This window comes from Brachionichthys hirsutus, chromosome 20 (assembly GCF_040956055.1).
Source record: "Brachionichthys hirsutus isolate HB-005 chromosome 20, CSIRO-AGI_Bhir_v1, whole genome shotgun sequence".
In the NCBI taxonomy this organism is placed as follows: Eukaryota; Metazoa; Chordata; class Actinopteri; order Lophiiformes; family Brachionichthyidae; genus Brachionichthys; species Brachionichthys hirsutus.
The window spans coordinates 3,305,818-3,327,828 of record NC_090916.1 but is presented as its reverse complement, the minus strand read 5'-3'; the positions used below and the strand labels follow the sequence as shown (position 1 = coordinate 3,327,828).

Sequence of the window (22,011 nt, the reverse complement as noted above, 5' to 3'; positions counted from 1 at the left end):
ACAAGCAGGAACTCTCTGCTGCCCTATCCCTATTCACTTCCCCATCAAATGATTTTGCTATTAAATATAAGACAGCTGAAGGCAACGTGAGTCGTGATATAAAATATACAGTCGCAGAGTGGTTCCCCATTTCCAGGGTTGCTTTTCAACAACATTCCAAAATCACCATCGAAGCGCTGGGCTCAATTTCTGGGAAATCCCATTTTCTGGCAATCGAGTGTGGCGGCGAGCGGATCCCTTTGAGCAACAGCTGCTTTTGCTGTCAGGAATAAGCCGGTTAACGGCATGAATCTCATCACCAGTTATTATGTCATCGAATGACAGGTCATACGCTACAGAGTCGATTGTTACCTTCTTTAGCTTTAGCGAGCACACACACGGTGAGAGGGAGATTCTCACGCAGCATCTTTACTCGCTGTACACACATTTCACTTTGCACAAAAGTTAAACGAAGTCCCACTGGATGTGGCATTTAGCATGGGAAAATAATGACACGTGTACTTTCATTTATCACTAAATATATAATGCAGTAAATCCGATACGTCGTACTATTTGAGTTTGATATGGTTTAAAGTTTCACACACATTTTGTTTTTAGATCGTTAGATTATGTAAGGATTTTGTTCTTTCCAGCAGTTAGTCACTAAATTGTCTTTATTAGTCACCGACTCTGGGGAAATGACCCCATTTTAGTCAATTAAATCAGTTTTTAATTAGATTACACTACAAAGTACTTCTACAGTGTCTTAAGGGGATTCTTATGCTTTTGATTATACTGTACTTGCTTGATTGAAGGGAACACTTTAATTAAAGGAACCAGCCAAGTCCATCCGTCTCCACCGATTATCCGGGGCCGGGTCGCGGAGGCAACGGTCTCAGCAGGGACTTCCAGACTTCCCTCTCCCCAGCCACCTCCTCCAGCTCCTCCAGGGGGATCCTGAGACGTTCCCAGGCCAGCCGAGAGACACAGTCTCTCCAGCGTGTCCTTGGTCCCATCCGAAATAGATGCCCCAGCATTGTGCATTGGGTGCATTGTGGATTGGGTGGCAGCCGACGACAGGGGGCTCGACCACCCGATCCCCCGACACAGAGACCAGCCAAGTCGTTTTGAACAATTAATGAGATTTAAAGAAATCAAGACTATTGTCGTAAAACGGACCTCACCCTTGTTGAGTGCGGAGTGCGTGGATGCCCTTATAAAAGTCATACAGGGAGGCAAGAGTAAAAATACAAATACTTCATAGACCTGCGCCAAAACTGTTCAGTTTGACTTTTAAAGGTGAACATTTGCAATCCTTATTTGTCCCATTTTTATTTATGAATTACTGACTGAATCTTTTGAGGCTGCTCTTGTCATCCTGACGTGACGGAATCACCTGCTGTTAATAAATTAGTCTCCACGGGAATTTGCAAAGACCTGATCACAAGAATCAATGCAAATACAACCGATCCCTTTGTGTACTTTCTGGCAAATGTAGCCAGTCATCATAGTTTGCCAACATGCTTCTCCAGAAGTAGCATTCCTCCACTTTGAACCCACAACTTCCTGGATAAACTTGATTAATATCACTTAATGAATATTGCAAACTTCTGGAAGTATTTTAGTTTCCTCGTCCAAAACTTCTAAAGTATGTTCTATTTATATCTTCGGTGGAGAAAAAGAACTACTTCGTGACAGCACATTCCAGTTTGCATGGAGAGGGAAGTAGCTTTATTGTTCGTTTTCTTTTCCCCAGCTCTGTGATTGATTAGGGCATGTAGCAACAAGGAATTCTTTGGCAGGATTTGGATTTTGGAACATTTTAGTCTAAGAGTTGGAGTTGATCCAGATACCACCTGCAAATATTTTTCCTTTAGAACTTCTCTTGATCTCTGCCATTTATTATTGATGTTAGCTGATGTGTTTGGAACATTTTTATGTTGTATAAAATAAAGGCAAACTCCTGTACAGTTTGTTTTTGTAAAATAACATCCATTAACATTCTAGAAGTACTTTAAAGTAGGATTCTACTATGGCTTGCCACACGTCTTAATACAGCTTGATCATTCTTACCGAGGTTGTGTGTGTGTGTGTGTGTGTTAGCACTTTCCATCCACATGTAGTGACTCATTTGCTTAAAACGTTTGCAACCACATGAAAGATGTCGCAAATATTCCTTTAATCTCACTTCCTAACTGTCCGTGACGGACAGGTAGGAAGTGATGACATCTTTAAGGTAAATAGTGGGACTCTCTGGGGCAAAACACCACAGAGGGGTCTAACTATTGGGATGTCTTTCACTGCAGGAACCTCTGGCTGGGAGGGAGACGTGTCGTGTCCTTCATCAAGTCCAATACGACACTGTGTGCAGACACGTTGTTCGAATGAGAAATGGCTTTCTGCTCCATGTGTTCTGCTGCAGCTCGTATTGTATTCAGCTTTGCCCTTTGGACTACGGATTTGCATTGGTGCCTGTGTGCATATGTGTGCGCCCTTGCATTGAGTGTGTGTATTTTCATCTCACACTTGTGCTCATGAACGTGGTGAACAGCTTTCTCCAGGGTGGCCATTTTTTTTTTACCTTGCGGGTTACTTAACACGAAGGCGAGGTGAAAACACACACCTATTGCAATTGCAGCAAAATACAGTGTAAACACGTTTAAATGGGACTCAGTGCTACAAATCACATTATGACATGATTGGTTACCGATCAAATAAGTGTTTCAAAGCGCTTTAGGTGCGGCGTCCTGACACAGTTAAGTTTACAGAGGCGGTTTAGGAATCAAGAGATTTATGGCGCACTCGTGGACCTTGCAGCATTTTATGGGCATGGCTCTTTTGATGTCAGCGGAATACATACCTGGGGGTGAGTTCATTGAGTGCACTCCTTAGAATATTCCCTGAGTTCTTCTAGTTAGACATAAGAGTTGCAGGAGCAAAATGCGATCACCTTCACAAGATGAGATTAATTTAAAATACTGATAGTTTCAGAAACGGCTCAGAGCAAACTGTTTGAATAAGGCCAAGTGCATTCGCTTACACGTCAGGCCTTCTTGTATCCTTCATTGGAACAAGCGATAGCCATAGTTAACGGGCTGGTTAGATTCACACACACACACACACTGAGATAAATGCCAGCGGATTTAACAATCTAAATAATAACAATAATCCAAAATAAGATGTGTATATTGTGACGCTTTTCGACTTTGCACCGCCACCAGTGATAGTTGGAAGAATTCAGTGTGGAAAGAATTGGCTGACGGACAAACGGAATCATGGGAAAAATGCTTTTTCCAAAAACTGTGTCCTTGTTACTCTGGCTAATCCGCAGTGCTGCCAACGCTGTTAAGAGTTTTCATGGAGACTTTATATCTCTGGCAGGCATCCAGCGTGAGCCTTTGAGCTCGCTAATAGTTTAGGTACTCCGGGCTTATTTGGATTGTTAAATCAGCTGCCATTTTATCTCAGTGTGTGCGAATCTAAGGTCAAAACCGGAGGTCACAGGTCAATGTTGGTGAGAGCGGTGCATTTGGATTAGTAGTCGGTTGGGTTTGTGTTTGGGGAGGATTCCTGTGTGGTCACCGACGGGCCGGGATGGGCCGTGACAGGCCAACAATGGAAGACACACAGATAAGACGGCTCGATGTGTAAGAAACGCGGCTTCACCCGCGACTTCCCAAACACAGCTGGGCGTCGTTCTCACCAGACATGAAAGCTGAAAGGCCCACAACAAACACCATCCATTAGACAGCGTGCCATTTAGCAATGGATCCGATTCTGCTTTGTATTCTCAAGGGGGGAATTTTAAATCTGCTATTCACAGCATGAGATTAAAGCATGAGATTAGCTTGGTTTAGGTCAACAAATGGAGGTCTGGGTTTGCATCCTGCCTCCATCCAGCAGTCTGGTGAGTCATGGTAGCACAAACATCTGGTGCAGATGACTGGTACCTCGATGTTAAAGCTGCAGCATGTCGTATGGTTCTATTTACAATGGAAGCAATGTCTATATATGATGTGACTTGCTTTCTTGATGTGACACAAGTTCACCCCATCTTGGGAAGTCTCTCTCCAAGCAGCTGTTTTGTGCAAAGAACTCCAATAAGCCTCCTAACAAATAGAAGAGAGGATAAGGTACTGGTTGGTGCACATGATAAAGTCTCTTGACGCAAAACGGGGACGGGGGTTATAATATGTCCAGTTTTAACTTTACAACTTCTTGTGTTGCCAAAAAGTCATTTAAGGCCAAAATATTTAATTTATTCCTTGTCTTGGTGAACAGGAGGGGGGGGGGGAAGAAAAAGAAAAGCAAAACCATTTACCAGAGTCGTGCTGAGAATGAAAAAACCACGAGCCGTGGAGCCGAAACAGATAAATAAAGCATTTGAAGTAAACATTTTTCGTGAAGGCTGACCTGAACCCATACCGCGCTGGTCATTTTCAGTTCCAGTAACTCCCACATCAGCTCGTTTCTGCTGTGTGACTTCCCGAACATGCGGTCCTTCACTGTTAGTCCCTACATGTTGGAATATGATCAATGTTGACAGGTCTCGCCTTTGGCCGGGTCAAAGCGCAATGCGTTCTCCTCTCTCCTCGCTCTTTCCCTTCATTTTTCATCTCCGTTGACCAAACAGGCTTGTTGTGAACTCTTTGAACTGGTTTGACTGAGAGGAGGCCACACAAAAACCAACTCGCATTCTGGAAGTGACCAGAGATAGACGTGGAGAGAAGTAATAATGAGGGGGTGGAAACGATATTTCTGGCTCTTTTAAGTACTTGAACTTTAGTCCGTTCCTCATCTAAAGCTTCTGCTTATCTGCTCATCCTCACAAGAGAGCGGGATGACGGAGGGTAATGGAGGCTGGGCGGACGTGTGCTGCCTCTGTGCGGCACGCTCCCCACAGCTGGGCAGGGTCACCGGTCACAGCGCTGATTGGCTGATGATTTATACTGCTGCTATCAGGAGTGAGCGAGGCCGTCTGTGCTGCGTGGAGTCCAAGAGGCCGTCCGGCGTTTTCTGTAGGGAATGGGAGGACATGCAGCAAATGTTAACGAAGACAGAAAGAGCTGCACATTTAATACGATGCAAAGATTCTTCAAGGAGTCGTAATCTAATCATTTCCAAGTGAATGACGCATTTTAATTTAATGTCTGCCATGACAGGCGCATCTGCATTTGCATGACGGGTCTTGTTTGTGGCCCCCAAAACACCATCTGCACGGCTCAGGTCACGTCAATACGTCTTGTTGATGCTGCGGGCCTGCGGGAATTGTTTAAGTGTGCAAACACGTATGCAGCTCCGTCACGTGGAGTTCAGCAGCAAATGTTATCAGAATGCATGATCGGGGCACGCAGTGAAGGTTAATTCCTTACAATTTATATAAGATTGGTGAAGAGGCCGACTCGGATAAGTCGGTCAGAAGCACCTTGGTGTGCCAATCAATCGCTCTCGTGAACACATACCAAGAGGTGGAAGTCTTACAATCGGGAGTGTGCAAAGCGGGAAGGAGGAAAAGGAACAGAAAGGAAGAAAAACGTGTAATTGTGTGCCAGGTGATAAAAGAGCGTGGCAGTCAGCCATTAGGCATTTGAGAATGGAATGTGTCTGTTACAATATACAGTAAAACAATGTGACTTTCATCCATGCTCACATGGTTTAACAACTGATGGAGATTTTTCCCTTTCAGGCAAAAGTGTGTGTGTGTGTGTGTGTGTGTGCGTGTTTAAGCACTATAAAGCAAAGATGAAGCCACTTCCCAAGTTTTTGATACTTATGTTGCACCACCAAAATTCACTTAAAACAAGACGCCATGTAATTGCAACACAAACCACAAAAATGAAACAATAAAATCCTAAGAATACAATATTTAGCCCCCCCCCCCCACCCATAGGGTGCATAGGGTTACCATTTTCCATATGGTCTACCCACATCGCCTACAAAACCTCTACACAGAATCCAGTGAAATTTCAGACATGCTCATGTGGCGCCCTGGAGGTGTGCATGTAAAAAAGATTTTTTATTGCATTTGTTTTAAAGATTTAGGCACATTATGATATAGAACTAAAGTGATTGAGCTTTTATGTCTTTGTGTTATAAGGTTGGTCCATTGCAATCAGCTCACACTGAGCCTTACCGGGACACCCACATTCTTGCACAGTTTTGTTTTTCATCTTCAGTTTTTCAGTTGTGTTTCTTCTGTTCTTAAATGACAGGATTATCGCTGGACGGCATGGTGCTGCAGTAGGTGGCGCTGTTGCCTCACAGCATAAAGGTTCCGGGTTCGATTCCTTTCTGTGCCGAGTTTGTATGTTCTCCCCCGTGTCTGCGTGTGTTCTCTGGTTTCCTTTCACCTCCAAAAACATGCAATTTAGATGAACTTAACGCATCGAAATTGGCCGTAGGTGAGAGTGTGTGTGTGTGTGCATGAGCTGGCGTCTCATCCGGGGTGTACTGCGATAGGCTCCATTAGACCCGTGACCTGCAAGGCGGATAACGTGGATGGAGATAACCCTCATCTGACACACAAGGTTGTTTCCACATCCAGCTAGGATGAGTTTGTCCTCCATGTCCACACCTGTGCCCGAATGACATCTGGACATGCAAGCTGGAGACGTGCCTTCTCGACGTAGTTCCAAAATTCATCATCAAAAATTGAAATCCTTTCAGTTAGTTAGTTGGTGATGTCAACACTCCAATCGTCCCGTAGGAGAGCTGGACGAAGTCACTGATGAGGCTCGCTGCTGCCGGTTCACATTAAGGCCATTGAAAAGGATATACAATGCATGTATTACCAAGCTCAGCTATGGGAATGCATCTTAAATATGTAATGTATTAATATTCCTGCTGAGAAGTATTTCTTGTATTATTGCACCGTAACTTTGCCCACAAACATGAATCACCCTGCCTTCCTTCACTGTGCACATCGATGCAGGGGGGGCTGTTTGCTGTGCTTTCAGGAAAGGACTACTTTCGTGTGTGTGTGTTTATGCATGTATCTGCATGTAGTCAGCACAAACTGGGGATACGTGCACTAAACTTTTCCAAGCCGTGTGCACACACACACACACACACTCTGAGTCAGCAGAAACAGGAGCTTGGTGACACTGCTAATGAACCCAAGTGTTATTCTTCAATTAACCTGCGGATGCTACCGAGCAGAGGAACTCCTCTCAGGACAGATCCGTTTACAGGACAGACGACTCCTCCTCATGAAAGCTCTCTTTCTCCTTAACTATCACTCTGCCTCTCCTCTTTCTTGCTCCATCGTGCCTCAAATCTCTCTGTTGTTAAGTCTCATTGTCCCCCCACTCCCATTCCATTTATATTTACAGACAGGTATGAGTTCTAGCAAGCAAGCCTTATTGTGTCAGACACATTGCTGCCAAGTTATGTTATTACACACTTATCAACTCACTTCCTCGGTGTCTCTCAACCTGTCGATGTGCTGGAGGCAGACTAGCAGTAACCCTGTAGTGGCCTGATGGTCCGGCAGAGGGTGCTACTTACTATGGCGCTGTCACAAGCACAAACATGGTCCAAAAATATTGTCAAATTAATATTAAAATCACCTGTCAAAGAGAATAATCTTACATATTACAGATTGTATATCCGAGACAACATCTGAGATATATCCTTGCAGTTTTTCAACATTTATTAAAACATAAACACATATTAAAAAAAAAAAAAAACATAAAAGTGGGCTTGTATTATCCTTTCACTGTATGCCACCTTTTTAACAGCAATAAGAACAAAAACATATAACATATAACACATATTGGGGTGGATGGGAATATATTCCTGTCGAGTGAACATGTACTGGCTTTAAGTGAGCTCTTTGTCAGCCTCTTAGATAAAGTGATTCTGTTAAGATATAATAGTGTAATAATATAACACTGACGGGGACGTTCTGGGAAGCTCATAATGTTTGCATTTGAATTTTACTTGTGGCCATTTGTATAAATACTTTTGTTTCTTCTTCCTTACGTTCCATTTATAATTGACCGTTCCAAGCGTCTCTTTATCCCACAGCAAGTCATTCATTTAGCTCACCGCCACTGACCTGCGGGCCTGCCAATGTCGTCATCATCAACAATAGTCCCATTCAGAATACATATACAAATATTATTATAATTATTATTTTGAATTTAACTCCAAAAAAAAATTCCTCCTCCTTTGCTCTTCGCGTCAACGTCTTCAGCTGTTGCCTGTTTAAAAAAAACAAAAACAAAAAACGCGTGACCAGGATATGACCGCGACGTCACGCAGAAACCTCATCCTGCGTCAGGGAGATGATGACGAGGAGGAAGTCACGACGCACATAATCCTACTTTCCATGAGTGTGCGCGTGCAGGCCCGCACCGACCGGCGACTCCTCACGCAGTCTGACTCTGAGACTGCGACGTCTCCCGTGCGTCTGCCGGCGCACGGAAGCTGAAGGCAGCAGACGCGCACGTTACGCGTTACGTGTCCCGGAACACAGACTCTCCCCACAGCGCACAGATTACAACACGCGCCCTTAAATCATCATAGAAATAAGAACCTAGTCGCCCCCCCCCCCCCCCCGTTTAGAGCTACCTTGTTATTTTATATCACTTTTATCGAAATGGAGATTTTTAACCACAAATCACGCGAGATGAGCATCCCAAGGTCAGAATGCGCTGTTTCCTCATCCAGAATGAACTTAATCAATACGAGGTGAGAATAAAGCGCTCGATGACGCGCACTCTCTCTGATCTGCTGCTATTTGATTGGGCGTTTTAAAGTCCGGTAAACGGCATGTGGAGGTGATGAAACGGATCCAGCGCATTGCAACAGAGAACCTTTTTTTTTTTTTTTTTTTTTCCCAACCGGCGGCTCGAGTATAAAATACCACAAAACGATGCCATCATTTTATTATCCTCAAATTATGACGCATATAAATAGAGCGGCTCCGTCTGCGGTCACACGAGCCGCCGTTCAGAGGCAGAAAGTTTATAAAGCGACTTCCAGAGCGCACCAGTGAGTGCTGTGCGTGTATCAGGCCACGCAGGACACACCTACTATATTTTAATGATCCACCAATCATCCACGTCCCCGGGCCGCCGGCGTTAGTAGGCTGGTCGGCGCGCAACGCTCACTGCTGCACTTTGGAGAAACGAGGGAGGTGGATGAGTCCAAGTCCGAGCAGGGGAGAGCTGAGCCGCCGAGTGCGCAGTGACAGGGGGGGGGGATTTAAAACAACCAACCCACGGCGCATATAGTCAAAGTTTGGTGCCACGAGAATCTCTCACTCCACTAAACCTGGTCAGCGGGTTCAAGTTGCGCGCAGGAGGAGGGCACAAGATTCAAATGGCCAGACGCTCGGAGACGCGGCCGGCGTGAGGAGCATGGGATTACCTCTGTAATGTGGAATGCTATCCCCTCGCAAGGAAATAAAGGTCCGCTCCGGAACAATGTGAGATGCCATGCGTCCTGGATTCTCGTGTTTCTGGACATCCTGAAAATCATCGGTAACAGTTGAAAAGGAGGAGACGTTTCCGCCGCAGAGGACTGTATATGCGCCGCGCCCGGGACCAACATGGATTTGTCTTTACAACCTGCACACGTTTATTTAGAGGAGTTGTAGCCGCACCGGTTGTGTTGCTCTACTTGTTGCTGTTCGACAACAACTCTTGGATTTTTAAAAACGTCGCCTGGTCTTTGGATTGGATTTCCAACATCATGAACATTATTGACAGTTTGACACTATTGATTTTGACGCTGTCAGCTGTCAAGGTGAGTCTGAAGAGCGCAAAGAGAGAGAGAGAGAGAGAGAGACTAAATCTAATCTGTCGGACTCAGAAACGCAGCGAGCTCATCCGCGTGCGCGTGGACGCGTGGAGCGTCGCCCTTGCCTTTTGCTTTAGCGAGGTCATTGTTCATGTTTGAACAGAACTGGAAGGTTTAATGGCTCTTGGGGAGGTTTTACGCAGCTGTTACGCAAAGCCTAAACTATAGGATCTCACCGTCACGCTCGCAGCTTGTGCGCTTTTTTTTTTTTGTGATGTAATTACAGCGTGTGATGATTTTGAAACAATGACGCTGGGTGACTGTTGGCCGCTTTTTAAAGCCTCAGCGGCTCCATCCGGAACTCGGTTCACTTTTTTTGGAAAACGAAAGAGATTTAATCCGCTCCTGTGTGAAGGAAAGGAAAGCGCTGCTTTTTCACACTGGAACGTATAAATTCAACTTCAAAATCACGGAGTTCTACTTTACAGACCAATCCGGCGCGCTGGAGACTTTTAATGGCTGCTTTGACATTGCGCTGTAACTCGCCGGCCATATAATCATTAATCAGCACGCTGCGCTCTGAGGCTTTGCGCAAAGGTTTCAAGGTGGGAAAAAAACGAATCGGGAGGATAGGAGGCTGTGATATAATATTTCTAATAATAACCCAATAATAACCCCCCCCCCCCCCCCCCCCCCCCCCACCTGGAGCATCTTAACGCGCGTGTTAACAGATATTCGGGACCAGCAGCGTGTTTATGTAACTAAGTGTCCCTTTAATGGCAGCTGAATCCGCCCAATCAACGCTCCCGCAGCCGGCCTATCATCACTCGCTTTAGAGGCCGCTGTTCGCAGCTTGACACCCTCCATTAATAAAACAGTGTGTTTGGAGGGCTGGGGGGGGTCTCACGCCACAAGAAATGGGCGGAGTCTGCCTCCTCCCTCCCACCGTTCAGCAGGGACTGGATGAAAGTTTTTCACAGAGAACAAGTCGGTGTTACGAGACAAGATTTAGGTCTCACGCAATATTGGCGAGGCATTGCGTGATGCGCGCGCGCGCTTTTTAGTGAGAGGGGGGCGGGGGGAGTTCACGTCTCTGCGCACGTAGATAAACGGAAAAATGAGCCGTGCGTAATGAGCGCACGAATGGAAAGTTGCCCGTATCTTCTGTGGGCAAACTGGTGTGGTGACAGCCAGCTGCCCCCCTGTGAGGGGGGGGGGGGGGGGTCATGGCCACTGCGTCGCCCAGTGTCAATACAGACATTTAAAGGTTTACAGAGTTGATGTTTTGTCCTGATTGGGTAGAATTCAGCTCAGCGTCTGTGCCTCGTGTTTTTATTTCCGCATAGCCTATAAAATAATAAAAAAAATACGTATTATTATTATTATTATTATTATTGTACAGGCGAGGAAGCTTAGATAAAAGTTAGAAGAATTACATTAAAGCAACTGCGTAAATAGTTATTTTAGCTGCTTATAGGTGGCAGTATGAGCATTTGAGCGTTACTTGCCCTCTATACTCAGTTAAGACGAGTTTAGATATATAATGGGGGAGGGGGGGTCATATTTGGGCAGCGTTTAACAGAAATGTCAAAATCCAAATAATTATTTTTGCGCAACTGAGGATAATTAAATTAAAGCCGTTGGCAGTGTTTTTTTTTCTTCTTCTTTTCTATTCTTTGCTTCTTGCACAACCTACTGTAGCTAATAGTTGCCTCTTTTTTTTTTTTTTTTTTTTGCTTACAGAGTGCTCACATACCGAAAGAAACAGAGAGAAGTCCACATGAAGGTAGGAATCCCGCGGGGCACCGTGGGAATCCAGTCCACGCCGGGCTCCCTTGCTGGCATGCATCCAAATAGAGAAGCGCTGCTTTGAGATCCACCTCGGCTTTGAAATGAATTTATCGCCCCCTGGTGGACAAACTGCACAGTTTGAGCCTGTTCACATTCGTCTCCCCAGAGTCTCGTTTATAACAAATGAAATCATTTTCAGCAGTAAATCTCAGCACTTCTCTGTCGCTTTGCATTCTTGTTTGAAATTAAGACGGGGAAAGGTTATGATGACCTGACCTCAATTTAGAGAATGGAATTTCACCCTCTTGGCCCACCTTGTCATTTTGCTCAATCCCTACGTTGCCAAATAATTTGGATTATCAAGAAACTGAACTTCATGATATCATTCAGGCCCTGTAGGTCCGGATCAGGGTGGATTCAGAGTCTTGGTGAGATTTAGAGGTTGTCTGCCTCTGTGGGGGTAACTTCCACATGCGTGCTAGAGGGGGGGGGGGCTGTTATTGTGCAGCTTTAGGTGATCTGAATCATAGTGGGGTCGAAGTGGATCTATAAAAGTAGAGTGATGCTCATGTACAGCAATTACCTACAGATGTTATTCCTGATGGGAAGTTCAATGATCGTGTGTTCAGGGGGCTTCGTCTCCTTTTTCTTGCGTGCTTCTCAGTAGAATAATTCTTTATTTATATTATATTTATTGCCACGGCACTGTTTCATTCGCCGTTTCTCATCCCTTCTGCACTGTGATTCTTGTCTCCCAGTGATCCCCTTACTGGAGGTGTTCAACAAAAGCTTGTGTAAGCCTCGGGAAATGCTGGTGGAGATTCTGGATGAGTATCCTCAGGAGGTGGAGTACATCTTCATCCCGTCCTGCGTGGTGTTGACGCGCTGCGCCGGCTGCTGCAACGACGAGATGCTTCAGTGCGTGCCCACGTCGAGCTACAACGTTACAATGGAGGTCAGCGCCATTGTTTTGAGTGAACGCTTTAACAGTTTCTTTTTGCACACGTGTCACACAAGCGTGTCACAAACGCTCCTCTGATTGGCTCCAGAGGACCTACGAGGGCAAGCGAGAATCCAGTTGCTGCAATGCATTTTGGGATTTTTACATTCGCTCCTGTCTCGAGTCAGTCTGTCCTCTGAATCATTGAGAGTTAAAAAAAAAATAGAGTTTTTTTATATTACTAAGGGGCCAAAATCTTTTTGAACTTTACAGTAAAGTTTCTAAGGAAGGGAGAAAATGTATTTCATTACTGTGTATAATAACAGAAATTCTATTTAATGTTCTCATTGCTCCACACACACACACACACACACACGTGATGTTTCACCTCCTCTATGGAGGATGCAGAACTGTTTGACATTCCCCTTCCTCTTCCTCTTCATCGTCCTCTGCCGTTCTGCTCTATCCCTGTGATTCAGGAATGCTGCAGCTCGATGGATCTCATTCAAAGTTGTGACGCTTTCTCTGTTTTTCAGATTAAAAGACTAAAACCCAGAAGGCAGGAGAACGATGTGTATATGAGTTTTACAGAACACAGCGCATGTGAGTGTAGGTAAGAACCCCTGAATACACACTGCAGCAGACCAAATGTCAATGAAATACTAGCCACTGTGTATTTTTGTGTAGCAGAGCATGTTGTCTACCTTGTTGCTTCCTTTTACTTCACTGTTCTTAAAATGAGCTGCGCCGGTTTTGCTTTAATTATCGATCCACAGCCTGACAGCCTCTCGTCGCATGAAGGGGCTCCTTCTAGCGGCAGACAGAGTTCTAGACTTATGTCTCGCATGTTGTTGTTTTTGTCCTGTCTTCTGTTATGATAGGCGGCTAATATAATCAGATAACGTCCAAGAAAAGTGTTGCAACTCCATGTGGATCATACATTATTGGCATGTTCCCTCACTGGGGGGTTGAGCTTTGCTGCGGTGCACATGATTGGATGCCCCTCCCCCCCCCCCAAAAAATAAAAAAATAAATAAAGTAAATATTTAATCTTCATATCATCGTGTCTCGTCACTGGTTCTGGACTTCTGTTGGACGCTTTAGAAGCGGGAGACTTTCCTTTGTGTTGTTTTGTTGGAATCAGATCACTGCTGAGATTTGAGCTGAGTGACGTGACTTATTAAACTGTGGCACACCGTAGTGGGGGGGGGGGGGGGGGCACGCATCATCCTCCCACATTTATGGGACATTTAGAAAGAAAGCAAACAGAGAGGGGAGAGAAAGCCGCTGCCTGGAGACCAATCTTGGTTGTCATTTGGTTGTCATTTCAGAGCTATCATATCTGAAATATTCGTCTCAGTGATGCTGGACCACACTGTCTGTGAGGGGGGGGGGGGCTGGTTCTGACCTCTTCTCAATACTGCATGTTTAAATCTGTCTTGGATTAATAGATCGTAATGTTCAGTCCTACTTCTCCTTTCTAATTAATTCTGCAGTATACTGCCCTTGATTTAGATTAATTCCGTCCAATTAAAAGTAATTAGGAAACTTGCTTCCAGTTGAATTTCCTCAGTCTGTCCTGCCTGTGCTTGTGTAGACAGACGCCTGCTGCCGCTTTGTTCTGAAGGCGGGTGTCTTTTTTTTTTTTTTTTTTTTTTTTGTAAAGACTCCTTTTGGTTAGAAGCTTGGTGGAGCGGTGATTATGGCTGTTGCCTCACAGCAAGAATGTTCTGGGCTCGAATCCCGACCGGAGACCTTTCTGTTTGGAGTTTGCATGAATGTCTGCCTAAAAAACTAGCACATTCATCTAAAAATATATATATAAGTTAACTTGAATAAATATATAACGAGTAGAAAGAAATGTCTCCCTGAACTGGCTGCTTTCTGTTGCCGCCTTAAAACGATCTAGCTGTTACCCATAAGCCTTTAGGGTGAGCGGGGAAAACTTTAGAGGCTCTATTGAGTACTGGATTTTTTTTTTATGCATTTCTAATCTGTCTCTACTCAATTTAAAGATCAACATGGCAGTTTGGAATGTTTCTAAACAGTCAGGGAAAAGGAAATAAAGAAAACACAGAAATTCTTACTCTTACTCAGTTTATTATGATCAAGTGAAATCTGCTGTTAAAGCTGCTGATTGTTCACTTCATGGATCGGATTCAGTATGTTTAGCTCTGTTTGTGCAGCAGTGAGTTTAATTCATCTTCTGATAGATGTATATGATGCAGACACAGATGTCCGTCACCTTTTTGAATGAAATTCAATTTGCTATTGCTCTTTAGATCAGCAGGACATTTTTTTTTTTTTTACACCAAGAGAAATGAAACAAGCACGGCTGCCTGCGTATTGCAGCCGCGTTTGAGGGCAACATCGGTGAACACACACCCCTGTGTGTGCCTGTCTATTGTGGCGTGTGTGTGTGTGTGTGTGTGTGTTCGTGCTGCCTTATTTCCCAGCAAATCTGTGTAATTTGTGAATTCGTTTGAAAGCGAAAGCCAGTTTGATCACATTTTCTGGTAAAGGACGATGATGTAAGACGATCGGCGAAGCTTGGCGAGAGCCCGCACATGCTGATAATGAGCCTCTGGAGATCTTGATAGGTGTTTGTTTACCAGGAAGCAGCGTGCGGTGATCTAACGCTGTGCTGTTTTGTTCCTACTTTTCAGGGTAAAGAAAGAAGTGAAAGAACAGAAAGAAAAGTGAGTACAGCATGCTTTCGGCGTGGAGATTGAGTTTTTCAGGGGAAACAATGAGGACTTGGAATTTGATCTTTTTCCTGTTTAGCTTTGCAAACAAACTCTCTCTCTCTCTCTCTCTGTCTTCTGCCTCTCTCAGGCTCTCTCTCCCGTCCAAACTCCGCTGATCTGTTGTTCATTCTCATCCTTCGTTTCCTCTGTCTTGACATTTTGTACCACAGTCAAACACAAAACTCTCGTCAACAATGCTTTTCTCAGGGACACACAAGTATAGCGTGTAGCTCGCCGGTGAGAAACATGAGGAATGCCATCCTAATCCATCCAGATGAATGAGTGACACTTGATGCGGCGCTCACCCTTCCTTTTCATGCCCTTTACACCTTTCCTCCCTTTTCTATCTCCTCTTTGCATTCCTCTTCTCTCCTCTTCACTGTTTACGTCACACTTAAAACTCCATTTGCTCTCGTTGCTGGTCTCCCTGATCTAGATAACGGTGTTCTGTTAAACTTCTGTTTTTACGGGTCTTGCTTAAGTGCCGTATCCTTCCTGAGCATCAGACGTCGGTGTTCTGCGGGTCATTTGAACACTTTAATCCCCCCCCCCCTCTGTGAACCGCAGGGTGGTTGTTGGTTGTATTTTTGTTTTATGTCAGGCCATCTGTCATATAGATAACGGTTTTGAGGGCGCCTCTTTAACCTTGCCTTAACTGTTTATGAGCCCGTGTTTGGTGTCGAGCTACTACAAAGTGACGGACTCGGGGTCATCCAACTCCTGATGCTGTCGTTCCTTCATGTTGGCCGCTGACCTCGTAGAGGTGATTGGTTGCCAGGGATCTCAGGATGAATCCTTCTGCTGAGGCTGTGAAACTGAACCGTCAACCGAGTCTACATTGAATCTGAGCACAGTGTCTGCATTTCTAAAATCAACTTTTGCTTCTTCCTGGTTTCTGGGAATTGACCTTGAAATGGCATTGAATGCGTCATCAAATCCCAGCTGGGTCTGACACTGCACATTTGTGACCTCAGTCAGTGGGATTGTCATGACGATTGGTAAAAATGCACATCCATGGTCAGCAGAGGATTAATCATAAAAAAAAAGATATCTGCAAAAACTAACACTCCCATCAGCCTTTGCTGTCATTTGTATTTATTGCTAATTTGCAAATGTTAACATGCCAGCAAGCTTGACTAAGCTGACGTCATAGCTATGAAACGTCACCGCGTGATCATTGCATGTGAGCGTATGCTCTGCTAGGTGATGTTAGCGTTTAGCACGGCCTCATAGGACTGTATACTGGAGTTACGTCTCTGGGCAACATCAACACTTAATCCAATATTTCCAGTGAGCTGGTTGCATCTGGCCCTCACAGCAAATCTGATATCGATTCTAACCAAGTAAAAAAACGATCCGAGCAGGACAGTCTGTGTCAATGTTGGATTTAATGTTCATATTTCAACAGGAAGACATTTTATTATTCTTGTCAGACATCATGATATTTGTGAGCTCTGCACCCCTGGATTATATAATACAAATCTTTAAATCTTTGATTGTATATGTCTGAGGATTATCACAGGGAACAGTGCATGTGATCCAAGAATGGATCAAATATGCACATGGAGTGCTGAGGTCACAAATGCAGACTGATCCTCAGATGTATCGTGTACATATTAATATTCATTTCTGCTTTACGCCAATGCAAAATGCACTTACTGTATATTGCAGTATGTGAGTATCTCATTTTATAGAGCAGAAATGTGTGGAATGAATTCACACTAAAATGCGTCAACAGTATTTGAACACTCACACCTGTGAAACTCCAGGTGTGTGCTTTCCAAATTGTTCTCATTGTGCTGTGGTCTGAAACAAGTTGAATCAGCCACGAAGAGTTGATCCAGATAAGCTGAAAGATGCAGTAAGTTCCAAGTTCATTGTCCTCACTTGATCCATGTGGAATTGGAACATTCGGCCAAGTCTAAGTCATTGTTCTGTTTGAAAAAAAGAAAAAAAGTAGTACAAAGCAGGTTTTTACATGCTTTGTGGATCAGGATGCATCTCATTGCTTCCTTCATTTTAAAATCCCTGCAATTACAGTACATAAAATCAACTCTGATTGGACAACACATTATAGATTTATTACACATCCTCATGGGAACACTGCCTGATACCTTTTTTAAAAAAAAAAAAAACATACAATTAAGATTTTATAAATTTGAATAAATGAGGATTGACTGTTAGTTTTACCGATCACCAGCCACTTCCTCATCACACCAGTCAATGTCTCTCAGGCATCTCTCTGCGTTGTTTTCCTCTTTCTCTTGCAGAAAATCCCGGAAAGGCCAAAAGAGAAAACGAAAGAAAAACCGTGACAAAACAATTCACGATGCGTATGTCAGCTCGGCCTTCTCCACCTACCTGCACCTGAGTGTTGCGCTTCTCATAATTAAACTCATTTGGGAGGAGCTCATTTGCCCTTTTTAATTTGCACCATGTGATTTGCCCATTCGCCACAGCAGTTAGCATGTCGCTTCCGTGTGTTGTCCTAACTTTGTCTCGTCAGCGCTGTTCCACAAACTCAGAATAGTTTGTATTTGCTAAAGAGTTTCGCTAACAACGCTTTAGCCAGATATAACAGCGATAGCCAGGGGACGTATAGCAGACTCACCAGTCATACATCACCTCATAAAGATTACCCATAATTCAGCTCGCCTAACTGCACCAGCCATGTTGGCAAGGATGTCCGTCGTCGAGATGAGACGGAGCAGCAAATTATGAAAACTGGTTAAAGAGTTGCCCCTAAATTCTGGCCAAATATCTTGTTTTGCGATGCTGGACTGAAGGCGCCGGCTTTTAGCTGTAACTTGAACCTTGTACTGAAACAGATCGCAGCTCCGCCAGCATGGCTCGGCAGACTGGTTCGTACTGTCCTGCTATCTGTGGTGGGATCACCAGGATTGTAATCGCAGGCCTGGGTTCAGTGTTGAGTCTGCGCTGCTTTGCTGTGTCTCGTACCCAAGCCTTTGCTCTTTTCATCTTCACCAACAGGCTTCACTGTCCTGTGCATAATGCTGGTACTCTATGTAATGTAAAGATACGAGTGATGGCTATCTGTTTCCTTGTTTTTGTTTTTTGTGTGCGTGTTTTTTTCTTTGGTTTTTTTTGTCAGGGGGCAAGTCTTGTTTTGTGTGTCTCTTTTTCTTGTCTCTGAAGAGCAACGGTATCTAATCTAAAAAAATAAATAAAGAAAGATTATCTCGTTTCTGCAGTGCTCATATTGTGAACGCATCCATGTCTTTGTGTTCATTTCTGCATTTGAATATGGACTTCATGAGTCGCCGTTTGTCCATTTTCACCTCCCTGCTATATAAGAAATGTCTTTTCAGCCACTTTCAGCTTTCGTGCTGAATCTATTGTATGTCTGTGGGAAATGCAGTCTTCATCTTTCACTAAATAAAATGAAATACTTCCTTCTTTATCAAGCCTTGACCATTTGTAAGAATGCGTGTCAGCGTCGTCGTGTCACTGAACAACTGCCAATCAAAAGTCAATATGTGACATTTTGCGTTGCATGAATCAAGCCACACTTTGCATGTCTAACGCAAACAAGGCATTTGGTGAGCAGTCCAATCAATGAAGGAGGGCGTGGGGAGGGTGATTTTACTGCTTGGACGTTTGCCTGCTCAGTGGGAACCTGTGTGCGACCCGACCCAGCTGCCACATGCAGTGCTGCTTGTCGGGCTGAGGTTTGGGAGCGCAAACTGGAGCACTTGAAAGGGCTGAGCTGAGAACGGCCTTTCATATACGAGCGGCACTTGTACACTTTGATAATCCGACTCTCCCCCCCCCCCCCTCTCTCTCTTCCTCTCCACCTCTGTTTATGTCCAGTCTTTGTGAACCATGTTGCGATCACTGCACAGAGAGGAGAAGACGCTTGTTCGCGCAGGATCCAGCGACGTGCCGGTGCTCCTGCAAATACACAGATGAATCCTGCAAAGAACGTCAGCTAGAGCTCAACGAGAGGACCTGCAAGTAGGTGCTGTCGAGTCAAAGTGGAACCACTTGCTTCCAGACCAAATTGTGTTCAAATAGGAAATCAAAAAGGTTTTTTTTTGTAGGGTTTGGAAATAGATAACACTTCTTCTGGGTTCACCCGCTGTATTTCATCCAAAAGCTCTGGCACACCCTTTGAATACTACCAAATGTGTTAGCAAGCGTGGAGTAGCCACGTTTCCTCTGCACAGAACCGGCTCAGCTTGACTCGACGTGGATTCACACAGTGTATCACGTGACCTTTTAGCATCTGCTCGGCTTACTTGGAACTACAAGTAACACATACCCCCCCCCCCCCCCCCCAAAAAGGACTATCAGGTACTTTCCTGCAAATGGGAATGCAAAAATGGAAAGCCAAGTAGAGCTGGTACTATGCAGTGCAAATGGGGCTTAAGTAAGACTATTTGATCAACATTGTGGAACGTTTAATGGCCAAAGAGCCAGATATTTCCATGACGACCAAAACGGAGTTAAAAGGAGAGTACATATTGGACATCTGGACACGAAGACGCGTCCAAATAGATACTGACAAACCCAAACACGGCCGTCCACAGCTCGTTTTCTTTTTCTTATTGGTGGAAAAAGTCCACGTTCTAATGATTATTTATTCTCTTCCTCTTATTTAGATGTGAGAAGCCAAGGAGATGAGAGCGGTGGGAGCGCCAGATGTACCAGATGAAGGAATATTCTCGAGATATTTCTCCGCACAGCACTTTGACCTTTGAACTGTAAGCGCGTCTTTTCTGTGGAAAGCATTCCCCGTGGACAGAGAGAGAACAAAGCGACAGACTGAACTGATGTTTCCACCCACTGTATATCTGTGTGTGTATATAGACCATGGTAAAAAAAAAAAATGAATACAGAGTACAGACTTGTTATGCTGCTAAGGAAACAAATAACTAAATCCATCTTTTGACAAAAAAACCCAATAGCCGCCATGTGGTTTTGCATTTCTAACAGGCTTATGATGCAGGTGTAGTCTTGTTGTCCATTCATTGTATGCAATTACTTCACTGGATGTGAGTCTACTGTGGTTGTGTGTCAATCATAAATTGCAAAACCTCTCAATCTAAAGTATATTTAACTGCTAGAAACAGTGAGCGAGGCAGAAGAGGAGCGCACTCGTTTCAAATCCAATGGATGGATCATCCTCAATGCCGATGAGGCAGGACAGCCGGAACAGCTGATGGAACGCTTCATATCAAAAATATTGCTTCCTTTGCCGCGAGGACATTGATTGCAGGACTGACCTGGACTTACACAATAAGAATATTGTGATCAGCTTGCAAGAGAAGAGACTCTGGAGTGCCATACACTTTTAAAGGGATACTGGTTATCAACATATGCATTGAATGTTTTGCTATTCCCTACATGAAAACCACTGAAAACATCCTATACTGTAGTTTGATTCCATTTGAAAAACTGTGCCTCACGAAATGTACTGAGAAATCTTTCGAGTGCTTTTTAAATTATTTTGTTTCCGTTTTTCCGGAGAGGGGATTGTTAAAGTAGTTTTTTTTTTTTTACTAGTTGTTAAACCTTAATACAGAATTTATTGATCGCATATATTATTCTTCGAACTTGTAAATACTAAATATGCCTTTATGCCATAGTCCATTCTAGATAATTTATAATGTTATAGAGTATTTTTCAGTATTCAGTCTTCTACCCATATTTAATTCGGTCTATTTATATATGCAGTGTTATGTACCCATAGCTGTCCTTTCTCCGCCCAACTGTAAGGTCACTGATGGCTACTCTCATCATGAAGACTCTTTGTGCTTTTCTACAACACAAAAAGAAAAAAATCAATCAAAAAGAATTAACATTCCCAATATGGATCCTTTGTTCCGGTGTGCTGATGACCTCTCCTCTGGATTTTTCGTCCCCCTCACATCTAAGGGCATGGGTGCTTTGTTGAGTCTAACATGCGTGTAACTGTGTGTTTGTGTACATGTGCGTGCGTACGACTGTGTTCATGTGCATTTGCCCAAGTGGACATCTGTGTGTAGGTGTTAGTAACTTGTATTTAAGTATTTAAGTAAGTAGCGGACCTGTGTTTTGTCCTTTCTGCAAGATGCAAATCCAAATAAACTACTGCTAGCAGCTCAGCCTGCGCTACCCCAGCGCCACCAACATTTTAAATCGAGATAGCCGTCTGCATCCTTCCTGCCATCAGTCGTAGATCCCTCATTATTATTAGTTCTCATTGTTTCCTCATCACTATTAACATGTGTTATGTGTCTATGTAAAACAGCAAAGCATATTTATTTTAAGATTATATTGTTTTTTTTATATATAAAATAAGGAAAAGGTTGCTGTGTTGTGAATGAATGCTGTGTTTTCAAGAGATTTCATTAGGCGACATGAATTCAATATATATTTCTGGGTGCCAAGTTGATGGTCACACATTGAGTAAGAATCCCCGCAGAATGTAATCTGAAAGGACGCATATCAGAGAAATGCGGCTCACGCTTTTCATGCCGCACAGACAGATATTCATCCGTATGAATAAAATGACACTTTGAAGCAGTGTGTAATAATTTCCTCTGTTATCTGCAGGCGGCCCTGCAGGAGCGCTGAAGGGCCGCCTGCTCTGATCCCGAGTGAGGTCTTACAATGTGAACAAAAACATTTTGCAGTTGCCAAAGCTTTTACGTAACACAATAATCTGTTCAGATTAAAAAGGAGAACGATAGAGCAGAATTAGCCACTTTGGTCACGTAGGTCTTTGTTTTGATGTTTCCATCCAATGATGCCTCAAAGGTTGCCCTCCGGCACTGAGCTATCTGCCAAAGGTTCTTTGCAGCA

At 44.0% G+C, this 22,011-nt stretch overlaps 1 protein-coding gene across 3 annotated transcripts; it reads left to right on the top strand.

Annotated features, from left to right (window-relative positions):
- The first annotated feature begins 8,934 nt into the window (after positions 1-8,934).
- vegfab (vascular endothelial growth factor Ab) lies at positions 8,935-21,729 on the top strand. Of its 3 annotated transcripts, XM_068753428.1 has the most exons (8): positions 8,935-9,732; positions 11,470-11,512; positions 12,276-12,472; positions 12,994-13,070; positions 15,124-15,156; positions 17,475-17,537; positions 19,036-19,179; positions 19,827-21,729. In XM_068753428.1, the coding sequence occupies exons 1-8, from the start codon at positions 9,514-9,516 to the stop codon at positions 19,846-19,848; spliced, it is 798 nt and encodes a 265-aa protein (XP_068609529.1). In that variant the 5' UTR covers positions 8,935-9,513; the 3' UTR covers positions 19,849-21,729. The 3 variants fall into 3 exon arrangements, with proteins under 3 accessions (XP_068609529.1, XP_068609530.1, XP_068609531.1); XM_068753429.1 differs by lacking the exon at positions 17,475-17,537; XM_068753430.1 differs by lacking the exons at positions 17,475-17,537; positions 19,827-21,729 and having other exon boundaries at positions 12,994-13,066; positions 19,036-19,130.
- The last annotated feature ends 282 nt before the right edge of the window (positions 21,730-22,011 follow it).